This window comes from Pagrus major, chromosome 6 (assembly GCF_040436345.1).
Source record: "Pagrus major chromosome 6, Pma_NU_1.0".
Classification (NCBI taxonomy): domain Eukaryota; kingdom Metazoa; phylum Chordata; class Actinopteri; order Spariformes; family Sparidae; genus Pagrus; species Pagrus major.
The window spans coordinates 17,988,921-18,001,480 of record NC_133220.1 but is presented as its reverse complement, the minus strand read 5'-3'; the positions used below and the strand labels follow the sequence as shown (position 1 = coordinate 18,001,480).

General features: G+C 37.1%; 1 protein-coding gene across 1 annotated transcript; it reads right to left on the bottom strand.

Moving 5' to 3' along the window:
* Positions 1-3,605: 3,605 nt before the first annotated feature.
* Positions 3,606-8,615, bottom strand: synprb (synaptoporin b). Its single transcript, XM_073469014.1, has 5 exons — positions 8,592-8,615; positions 7,911-8,035; positions 4,404-4,602; positions 4,079-4,270; positions 3,606-3,992 (listed from the first exon to the last, which is right to left on the bottom strand). Exons 1-5 carry the CDS (start codon positions 8,613-8,615, stop codon positions 3,606-3,608), a joined length of 927 nt encoding a protein of 308 aa, XP_073325115.1.
* Between the last annotated feature and the right edge of the window lie 3,945 nt (positions 8,616-12,560).

Sequence of the window (12,560 nt, the reverse complement as noted above, 5' to 3'; positions counted from 1 at the left end):
AAAGGATAAACTTCGATATGGTTTATTGATGAGAGAGTGTGCGAGCTTGATGACATTTTCACATTATTATTGTCAATATTGTTTTGGTTATATATATAATTACTTGATACTTAGCTACCACACTTAGATGACATCACACAGATTACATCATCAGGTTCATTTGAAAGGCTATGCACCATTCTTTCTTTTCTTTTCTTTTCTTTTCTTTTCTTTTCTTTTCTTTTCTTTTCTTTTCTTTTCTGTCTTTCTTTTTCTTTTTTTTTTTTTTACATTTTTATTAGTGCTTGAACACAAAACAGGGACATTATAGTACATTACAAATACTAGACAATACTTGACAAAATCCTAGATTGAAAATAAACATAAAATGAACAACAGACAAAACAACGACAAGACAAGAAATAATAATAACACTGTAATAGTGGTACAAAAATGACAATAAAGCTGGGGCAAGCGTGTTGTGTGTGTTTGTATGTAAGTGCATGGGTAGTAAGAGTGCGTGGGTATGTGTGTGCATCCACAACAAAAAGGGGGAAAGGGAGAACTGGACGCCAAGAGGGTTACTAGATGAAAATATTAAATTAGGTAAATAAATAAATAGGAAAGACAGACAGAAAAACAGAGAAAGAAGCCAAAACAACAAAACAAAACCAAAAAAATCAGAGGGGGGTGTTGGAGGGAAATATGGATATCTTAATAAATAACTTGCTTTCTGTGCAATTCTCACAATGACCAGTAAACTGAACTTCATCTGTAAAACTGGTGGAATGCTCCTTAAATCAAAGCTGGGCAGTGGGGTTTATTGATCATTTTTATCATTAAGGGTAATGATGATGAAAATGTGCTTTGCCTGTGGTACTTGGACCTTGGTGTTTTGTGCAGGTAGTAATTAATCATTGAATTTAACAGCAATACTTCTATAATTTGTTGATTAGATTAACAGCACTAATTTATCCACATCTAAGTAAACTCAAATTGTCTGTTCACACTCTACAGGTTGTATGATGGTTGCAGTGTGAGTGAGAAGCTTTGGGTATTAGTTAGTCTTACAGTATGTTAACTGTCTGAGACTGGATGATACAGACACCGTGAGGGATTATCCCTTTGGCCTTTGCAGTCAAGATAATCCTGAAACACAGTGTGAAACAAGCTTTAATGTCTGCGCTGGCATCTCCGTGAGAGTCAATATTCATTACTGATTCCCTGTATTGTTTTCACATGTTTCTTTCTCAGTATTTCCTCACTTTCTGTCTCCTCTGCTCTGTTCCCTTTTCCATGGAAATGGAGAGGCTGACAGCTCTCACCATAAGTAAAAAACCATGGTAACAACAGCCCCACAGTGGATACACTCACTTTGATTTAAGTGAAGACACCGAAGACGTCTGCAGCAACACTTAATTAAATACCTGATATGAACTCAATATCATCGAAAGCACACATTCAAGTTACTGTACACAAATTTGAGTTGTGTTTTGTGAGTTATATCACTATCATTTTCCTCACTGTAACTAAAGTCAATAAATCAACTCAAGCCAGTAAAGGTATAATAGTGAGATGGATCATAAATGTAACATGAGCACTTTTACACATTCCAAATGATGCGTCCATATATGCAACATATAAAAGAGAATAATTCAGCTTTGACACAGCTGTAATGAAATGTGAATATACATGTATTTACACACAAAATAATTTTAAGAAACATAACATTCATTATCCATTAAACATCAAAAATAAAAAAAATAAATGAAAGAACAAACCAAGACACTGGAGCACCAAACTGATTATAACATCAGGAAATCCATCAGTAAAGGGAATAAATGACAATCAAACATTCAATATTTATTGAGAGCACATTGGTTACATATATTTCTGAACTCATACGGCACAAGTTTTCTATCAGACACACTCTATAGGACAAGATGTGTCCTGTAATGTATACTGTACATTTGAGTAACTGGCTTCCTCAAAAATTATTTTGTTCTGACAGCTAACATAAAAACATGTATAATAAATCAGGAGAAATCAGTTCAATATCAACAACAGATAGAAAGTCCTGACACTACGCTAAAGCAACTAGATCACTGGTTGTGTATTTTTTTCACATTTTATTTTAAAGAATTCAAAGAGAATCAGATGGTTGAAACCTTCAAAAACAAAAACAAAAAAAATGGTTACAATAAAAATGAAGCACACACACAGACAGGCCAATTCCATAGCACCCCAAATTCTCAAAAACACAACATCTGAGCTCACCTCGATTGTCAAACTATCAACATCATCTATGTAGTACTTGTAAATACTTCCCACCATATATGAAGTAATGAAATGCAATGTAATCTCTGAAAATGTAATTTCTAAATCTATGCAAGGAAAAAGCTGTCTAAGCTAAAGTTAGCAGTTACATTACAGTCTGTGTTAAAGGTGCACTGCATGAAGATCAGGTCTGTCCAACTTGATGTAATTTGTTAACAGCTGCCAAAGTGTTGGCTGGTAATGTTTTTAGCTTGTGAGTCTGTGAGTGTGTCATCACGGTAAAATGTGGTCCTGGAGACACCTTTTGTAGCGGAAACTAACACAGGAGTGATTCTGATATCTGTGTATTTCAGCAGGTGTTTAAATGTCTGTCTGTCTTTCTGTGGACATATTTTGTCATCACAACTGTGCAAGATGCAGTCATGAAACTTCACTGGTACATAACTGAGATCGACATGAAGGCCAAGTTTGAAGATGGATGTGGTCCGAGCTAGGGAGCCGAAATTAGGCGGGTGGCCCCTTCGTACTTTACGCCACCTGGCCCACATTTGTTTTAATGCAGCCAGGTAACTTTACAGGTGTGATCATGTAATAAATGTAATAATGTCTACTGAGTAGTCATGGGTCAGAGCCACTGTGTGGTTGTTGTTCTAGTTGTTTAATGACGATTAAATCGTTCTTATATTATGCTCATTTTCAGGTTCATAATTTTATTTTGTGTTTCCACTAGAATAGGTTTACATGCTTTAATGCTCAAAAACAAATTGCTTTTCTCATACTGTCCAGTGCTGCAGCACTGTGATCGCCCTCCGTATGAAACGCTCCGTTTTAGCTCCTGTCTCTTTAAGGCCGCCCCCTGCCGAATGCCACGTCTGCTCTGATTGGTCAGCTCACACATGCCTGAGCCAGCACAGCTAACAACGACAGAGCAGCTGTGCTGAATCAATTCTTAGGTGCCAAACTAGCCGCTATACGCATACATTTTGCAAATCTGTGACTCCTCGATGTAGTGCAATGGCTAGGAAGGCAAAGCTGTGCACAAACTTACAAGGTGCTCCAAAGGGCAGAAAGGTGGCCACAAATATATTATTAGTTTTTTTTAGTAAGTATTCTCTGAGACTCGCAGAACAACACAGCAACACCTGCCTATTGGCAAAATTCAGTTTTCAAACAAATGAAAACAAACAGACAAGAAACATTGCAGATTAGTGCTTTGGGAGATTTAAGTCATGACTTCAGTGGGTTTTTTTTTCAAGGTATAACTGGTGTACATAATTAACACTATCAGTGTTTTCATTTTAATTCAAGTTAATTGTGATGTATTCACAGCATGACACCAAAAAACAAAATCACATCTCATTGACAAATATCATCGGGCCCTTAGAAACCTCTTTGTTCTCCCTGTCATAAACAACCTGTTTACCGAGATATGCGTGTGGTAAGCTTAAGCTTACTTGGGGCTGGTTGAAGCTACTTTGTCTGTGTACATGTTGACCTCCACCTGTTAACTCCACCTTTGACTGCTTGAAACTGTCTTGTCTGGACGGCTGTGGAGCGAAACTCTCCTCCGACTGCTCAAAGCTGCTCTCGCTGTAGAGCCGCTGTCGCATTTCACTGGCACGTTTCCCAGAAGCACTCCTGGTCGGATATCTCTGACCTGTCTTGTACCAACCTGTCTCTTTGAAGACAAACCAGATATTTCCAACCCAGAGGACGACGTTTACAAAACCAAATACCTAGAGATAGAAGAAGTGATGGGTGTAAATGGCTTGTTTTATCCAGTTGTGTGTTTCAGTGCTTTATTTGTAGACTGAATACTTACCGCGGATGAATTGAGACGTGACCAGCGAGGCTCCTGGGTAACTGTGCATTTGTTCTCCTGAGCTCTGCAGGCTGAGAAGAGCAGAAGCACCTGTGTCGGGTTTGTGGCCGTCTTGATATCCGAAAGAGCTTTGGCCCAACAGCAACTGCTGACCAGCCACATGAAGGAGAAGATGAGGGTGACAAGAAAATCCTGCTCAGGACAAAAGAGTAGAAACATGAAGGAAGGAAGTCACAAACGAGAACAAAAAAAGTAAAATTAATGTGTTTCATGTCACACAACTGTAATTCAAGCTGGGACATTAGAAGAGTTTTTGTTGACTGACCACAAGTGGGCCTCTGTTGTTCTTCAGGTACTTGTTCTGGTAGAAGACATAGACAATGGTTGCCAGCAGAGAGTACAGGAAAGCAAAAACACCCACAGTCAGGAAAAACTGAGCCGATGAGGAAAAGTCACCATCCAAGAAAAGAATCTCATCTCTCTTTGCGTCACACAGGGGAGCCTTGAAATGCACTTCTTTCAATCTGCGAGACCGAAAGAGGAAAAGAAAAGAAAAAGTTGTTATATGTAAGAAAACATGTCACTTTAGCTCAGAGAGCAATTTCATTAGCTGGCTAAAAAAAAGGTGTGAGACAAAAAGGGACACGTAATGAGATTCATGAGGAAGCAGAGAAGACACAAGCAACTTGGGTTGTCTGTGTGACAACAGGAAGGGAAACAGTTTACAAATTCAGACAGTAGCAAAGAGAGAAAATATTACCATGAGGGGACAAAGTTCAATTTTGCCTACACACACACAAATTAAAGGGTAACTTCACCAAATCTACACATTAAAGTGTGTCATAGGTCTTGGGTACGTGAGTACTACTGCCTTTTGTGGCTCTAGTGATGTCACTCAGTGGCTAAGTTGCACTGTGGGTAATCTTGGCACCAGGTTTCGAAAAAGCAATCCTCTGGTGTGGCAGTGCACAACAATGTTGGCAGAACCAGAAAATATCACCACTGTTTAATTACTGTGTAACTGTGACAATATTAACACAACTGTGGGTAAAGGGTTAGGTTACTGACCACAAGAGAAACAATACAGTATTGGGGCAAATCAGCAGCTATTGAGCAGATTGTGGCAAAAGACATTCTTTCACTGTAAGTTAAAGGTGCCGTGTGTAGGATTCAGTGGCCCTCGTCTCACCCTCTCCTATGGTGGCCACTAAAGGTGAGAGGCCTTCTCTAGAGTCAGCGTTTGGTTTGTCTGTTCTGGGCTACTGTAGGAACATGGGGGTGGTACATGGTGGGCTCTGTAGAAGAGGTTACTGTATGAATAGGATTACAGTTGCTGATGATTATTTCAGACAAACGTGCATGGTTGTTTGTTGCATTTTTTCCATCGCACATGAAAAAAGACATAATGGTTCAGTGAAAAGAAAGGAATACAAACAGTACATAATGACTAGAAAGTAAAAAGCAATAACCTAAGAGAGAAATGTGCAAAAAGAACCAAAAAAACAAACAAAAAAACCATAAACAAAAGGGCTTGTCAAGAAAAAAGTTCTCATTATTTCTATGTCAATAAAGACACTTTGAATCGAAAATGAATTGAATTAAACTGGAAAAAATAGGCTATGCTTGTCCACTGGGCATCACCGTCCAAAATAATTACTAACAAATGGAATCATAATAAACTAATTTTACAAACATCTGATTTTACTGAAGTTCTGTGTGAGCTTGTCCAAGTGGCGTTGTCGTACCTAAATGTCACTCAGATCACCCAGACACTCACATCAGGTAGTGCACCACTCCCTCTGTAGATATATAAAAGGCTCATTCTAAGGTAACGAAACAAAGTAATTATTAAATTCAGGTGATTGATCATATGCTAATGAAAACATTTATGTTATGTATTCAAGATGAATACATAACATTTCTGCTGATAGATTCCCCTAAATCCTGCACACTGGACCTTAAAGCAAATATTTTGACTATGCTGCATTTATCATTGTTATAAAATAAGGAAACTGCAAGATATATATTTAGCTGTGTCTAAAAATATTTCAGTCATTAGTCATTGTCTATTTTGTTATCAATCAATGTGCAAAACACACACACACACACACACACACACACACACACACACAACCACACACACATCTTTCTTGTCCATGAAGCTGGAATCGAAATGTTTGGACTCAAAACATGAAAGCTCCTTTTGTAATGTCTCGTTTATTACATTAAAACTGATATAATGTTTCAAAAGAACTAAAAAACACTTAAATCCTGTTCTGTTAAATTTGGGTTAATGTGCTATTTATACATGACCAGAGTGCGTCCCTCTGAACTAACACACAGACACACGTGTCAAGTCTGCTGAAGTGTTAATTAGACACTTGGCCATCACTGACACTCACTCTGAAGCATGTGTAGGGGTTTGTGGGTGGTCGACCTCACTTCAGTGAGAGTTAACAAAAAAACCCACACATACACACCATTCATTGTTTTTTTTAAAAGAGGCAGCTGTGTAGTTTCACATCTGTAGAATTGAAAGGCGGTGTATTATAATCCATCATAGCATCCACCCTGAAACTTAACGATGATTTATTATCATGTAGATGAGTACTTTATTCACTCAAAATAGCAACACAGCTGACAAATAGAGTCACTCTTCTCTAATCCTACAAACATCTCTGTGGTGTTTAAACAGTACAAAGCCCCAGATAGTCCTGCGCACATAGAGGTCCACAGGAGTCACAATGAAAGAATATTACCTTTTTCTGTCACTCATTATCGTTTCATCAGGAACATCAAGCTGCCTGCTGCAATGAAAGATATAGCTATAAAGTGCTATATCATCACAGGGGACCACCCGCATTAACTCTGACAGCACTCCAGGTACATTACTGTCTAATGATGCAGTGAAACATCATAGACTCAGGGATCTGAAATTGGCCCGGCTTTCTACTCAGATTTTCAGCTTCTTGTTCTTAGATTGAACGAGAACAGCTCCTCTCTACTGAGCCTGACATGATGGAGTAGAGCTGTGCAGCTTTTAAATCTCTTTTCTTGAGTCTGACCAGTTTCCTGAAATAAGAATAATAAATGATCTGGGCAGGATCGAGGCATAAGCATTAAAAAGCACATGCCAAGGGCTTCATTGCCACCAGGGGGCCCAGAATGAGGAGGAAGGAACTGCCTACTTGAAATAATGTTTAACATACATTTTAAAATATTTAGAAAAGTGACTCTAAAATGACTCTTTATGTACTTTATGTCAATGTTTATAAATGTATTTATTCATTTTTGAAACCCACACAACGTTAGCTATACTTTTACAGCACAACCAATTGCGCATGAATACTGAAATATAACTAAATTAACGGGAATGCCTGTAATATTAATCATTTAGCATTTAAGTAATTTTGTTTGTTTGCCTAATTTTTTAAATTTGCTTATAAGGTAGCCCCAAAAACTTCAGTGTGCTTACAGCACTTCATTTAATTCATTCATTAAATTCTTCATTTAACCCTAGAGATGATCAACAAGGATATGTCTCCTTATTCTGAAAGCTTCTTCCCTCTTGTCAGTTAGTCTGTGAATTCACATTTTAAAAGTGACCTAAATCGAAGCATGTAAATAGGTTATGTGCCAGTTACATGTCAAAAACGTGATTTAATGTCACAAAAATGAAATTACACGACATTCAATATTTGTTCTTTATGCATTCATGTAGTCATGCATTAAAATTTAAAAAACCGACAGTTAAAACAGTATGGGAAATAAATATGATAAATAGAGTGATTAGGTGGACGTATGTAAAATAAGGCACAAACAATTGCTTTACCTGAAGGGGTAGCCAAAATCAATGTTGATGCTGAGGTTACCCTGCCTCCTGTCTGCACAGTCCACTTTAACCTGGAGATGACCATAGTATCCTCCACATGTTGCAAAAGCACAGATGGCAAAAATCTACAAAAATAAAAACAACCAAACAATAAATAGTCATAAAAGGATGATAATACTGCAGAATGTAGACTCATATATTAATCACAGCCTGAATGATTATCAAGATTTATAATTGGTTTGAAAACAAAACCTGAATAATTCAAAGGTCGGAAGACAACTAACAGAGCTGCTCACTGTGAGCTGGAGGGTGGCCACAGCAGCACAGTGAGACTCAGTGTGAGGATGTAACACACAGGTCTGAAGTCTGCTACCCATTTTATCTTTGTAGCTCTAATGAAGAATATTCACAATTTTACTCTGTGTTACCAACTTTGCATAGATTTCTCTTTTCTATTAAATAAATGGCACAAACTGCACTGATGCTGAACCAGGCAGACATTTCATGAAGTCATCTTTTCAATCAGCAAATCAAAACATGGATCAAAAGCACCGAGATCTCACTTGATATTGTAATTCATACAGAGCAGTGTGCATTAGAAGTGGATAGAAAGCAGAAATCAATACAACCAAAATGGCTAGATAAATGAAGAAATGACAAGCCGGGATAAATGAGACTTACCGGAGCAAATATAACCATACACATTTAAAAATCACAGATCTCAACTCCAACTCCGCGCAGTGTCGACAGCTTTTGTCATCAGTTTGAGATGCCACTGATGAAGACAGGAACAAGAGAGCGACTCTTTCCAGGGAGGGGAGGGCTGACAGCAGATATCTTCCCCAGGGAGGAGTCTGAGATTCTCTGTACCTCTTCATTTGTTCACAAACACTGCAATAAAACGTAAACACTATATTAGAGAGAATGCGTGTGAAGAAGTTGTTTACTGTTATTGTAAAGCCATAAGGATGTTGCTCTCAAAATGCCTTTTTTCTAAAAAAAAAAAAAAAAAGGCTCAGAGACATAAATCAAAGACAACTACATTCTGCTCTTATTAAAGAAAATGCAGTTTGATTGCTGAACTTCCAGTTTCTGAAGCTTTCAACTGCTGCAGCTCCTGCAAGGCTACTTGCTCACAGCAGTATGTTTGTATGAGGCAATTATAGTTTTTTGTTTCTTTAACTAAAGCACTGAAACACATGAGACTGAGACATCTTAATCATGGTCTCATTGAGCACACTTCAGCAAATGTGATTGAAAGTGGACGAAGCATTCAGTTATTGGCAGTTATTGCAGCCAGTCACTGAAAAACAATATATGGTATCTCAAATCAGACATAGTGGCAGAGTTCGGGGCTCATCCAAACATGTTACATATCAAAGTTTGGTGAAACTGGATGAAATAAGGGTCAAAAGTATGTCTACCAAAAAATTCAAAAAGTCGGAAAGACCTAATTGATGAAATGGCCGTGGCCTATATAAAACTTTTCAGCATCATCCACATAATCCATAGGGTGTCTATGCATGATGTGGATGATGCTTTCATTCTTCTTCTATGTCTCCCAGTAGCCTAGATATCAACCAGAACATTTTGCACCTTCATTTGGCACTGAAATATGTGGAGGCTCGTCACCAAGTTTTGGTCTATAACAGATATCAGAACATGACATTGCAAAGCAGACTCTGCCATCAGTGTATGAATGTGTGTGTGAATGGGTGATTGTTACAAGTGTTGTAATGCGCTTTGAATGGTCAAGACTAGAAAAGCATCAACGATTTGCCATCATAGCAAATACCTTTAACACATGCATTACATTTTAACTTGATTCTAGATGCAAGTGTGTAGTCTGTCAAAAAACAGATGAAGAAAATGGATTAGTAGAGAAGTCCAGATCACTAAATTAGGAGTTTTCATTATAATAAAAACTCTAAATTTAGTGATTTTGCCTTACCTAGATAAACTGAAGGTTTAGGTGCTCCTTTGCTGGGACGAGGACATTTCTTAATCTTCTTAAAGCAACATTATGTACATTTTTTACCTCCATGTTGTAATAGGGTGAATGGTGTCTCTGTCACTTATTTCTGCACTATGTAACTTCATTGAGAGGGTAGGATCACAGCGTTATAAACATGTTTACTTCAACATACAAGTTTTCAACACATAACATTGTTATGAAATAATGAGTTTTGTTTGTAGTCAGCACCTACATTATGTCTTTCTGTCATCAAGTGTTACAGACCTGGGATTTGTATTTACAACAGTGGTGTTGCACTCAAACTGTGGGGGGAGCCATATTGTACAAACTACGTATTTCTACATAATGTTGCTTTAAGAGAGATAAACTTATTTAAAAATCCAATTGGATCAGGCCTGTTTACCTGATATTTTGGAGAAATGTAGCTTCACTAGATGCAAACAATTTAAGCATATTAACTATTTTCCTCACCTTAAAGTTCGGTAGCAGCTTCATGAAGTCTTTTGACTTTGTGTTACAGCTTCAGATTTGATGATATGAGTTTGTCTTTCTTTCTGAATTCATGTACAATTTTGTAATTGGATTTATTTGAATATAAATCTGTGTGGCAGTGGTGACAAAAATGTATCCCACACAATGTTTTTTTTTTTTGACAGTTTCGACCTTCCATAGCACCTTTAAGTTTGTGTTTCTAAAAACCTAATTTAACACGATTCAACATGTGAGACTAAAAGGTGAAATAATGAAAACTTAAAACGATCTGGTTGACCTGCTCCAATCCATCAGCTGCATCGCTAACAACAGAGAATAAATCATGCTTGAAGCTGTATTTAATCATACTAGTGTTGACTGAATAATGAGACTAAAGTTTAAAGAGTTTCAGACTTTGCACAGCTTATGTTTGGATATTCAATTATCCAGGATGTGGTTTTGGGATCAGGCAAATATTGGTTAAGGTCCCATAAGTTCTTATTTCAAATAACAAATCTAATATTTCTCCTCTCAAAACAACATTTGATATTGAAATAGTTAATCAATGCTCAATGTGCGTCTGCATTTTGATAACTGCAGATACTTAAACTGTATTTTACTTTCTAATGATCCTCTGACGATTCGGTTGTTGGCATCGTTATAAAAAGGAATTTGCTGACCTCTTTTGGTGACAAATATGTATTACAGATTTATTTTTAAGCCAGGATGAATTTGCACATTACTCAGTTAATTAATAATTTACTGCACTGGAATTTTAGTTATATAATAAGTGTTAGCTCATACTGGTCTGATTTTATGCACTACAGAAATAAGTCCCTCAAAGACATAATGGAGGCAGTGATATGGAATAAAGACTAATTTAAAAAATGGATTTACAATAAAATAACAGGAGAAACTGAAAGACTAAAAAACAACAACAACAATATAAAGTAAAACAAACCAGGATAAAATCTAAGTTATAACATGAAGTAAACAAAAAGGGGTAGAAAAGGAGACTTTCATATAACATAAATAAATGTCTGCAACACTCTTTTACTGAGCTAATTTGGCTGTTCACTACAATAACGGCTGGATTTCAACTTTTTATTGCTCTATTTCATGTGTGATATCCTCTCTGTTAAAAGGTAAAAATAAATCTTCACTCAACAACCTTAAAATATTATTTATCCACCTGGATACGACATACGAGTTTAATATCTGGCTGCTAAGTTAGAACATATACTTTTCGAATCGGTGGGATATATATAGAAGTAATTGGGTCACTGGAAACTCGAAGCAGCCAACTTAAGATTAAAAACATGAATAACAATCAGTGTAAAAAGTCATTGGAAGTGTGTGACTAATTCCCTCAGGCACAGGCACGCTTTTGAATGGAAAAATGACTGATCACATTTCAGTCTGCAGTGAAAAACAAGCACAAGAGCTCACTGGCTGCTTTTTGGTTCTTATGAGGTGAAAGGATTTGAAAGCATTCAGGACTTTTAGAAGTGAGAAACGTAATGCTGTAGAGGCTGACAGGAACATTAAACTGGGTAAAAATAGAGGTTGATTCAGTCAAAATAGCAGATGTAAACTCTTCCGTCCAATTTGGTCAAAGATAAGAATAGATTGTTTTTGTTAGCCAAAGCTGAAAGAAGCAGGACTATATCTGCTCATTTTGCACCTGTAACCAAACCTCGAGTTACTTTCAAATTCCAAATCAAATGTCTTACTTTGGCTGAGGTTTCTGGAGCTGTGGAGATGCCTGCATGTTGAACTTTCATTAGTTTCTTGCTCTACAAAGAAAGGGCAGAGATCCATGTCAGGTTGGGACAGGTATTTTTTGTGTAACATCCTTTCATCTCCAGTCAGGTTTTTAATTTCCACAGAAAATAAGATAAAAACTCAACTCTATTATGTATAATCAATATGGCTCCTTCATTATGTCACTTAGGGTTGGTAATTGGATGACTTGAGTGCCTGACAAGGAAATTGGCATCACTAAAATCCAATATCATCTGAGACAGGTCTTGCATTATTAGATCATTTGTGGCCAGGAATTTCAAGAATAGCCCTGTGTCAAAATCTAGTTTGAAGAGCTTTATTATGGTAAACTTAGCATATTGCATCTTCTTTGGGTTATTTTTATTAGGTATGTTCCTCAGTTACGCTCCACTGAGTGTGTTTATACTGGTTCATGTAAA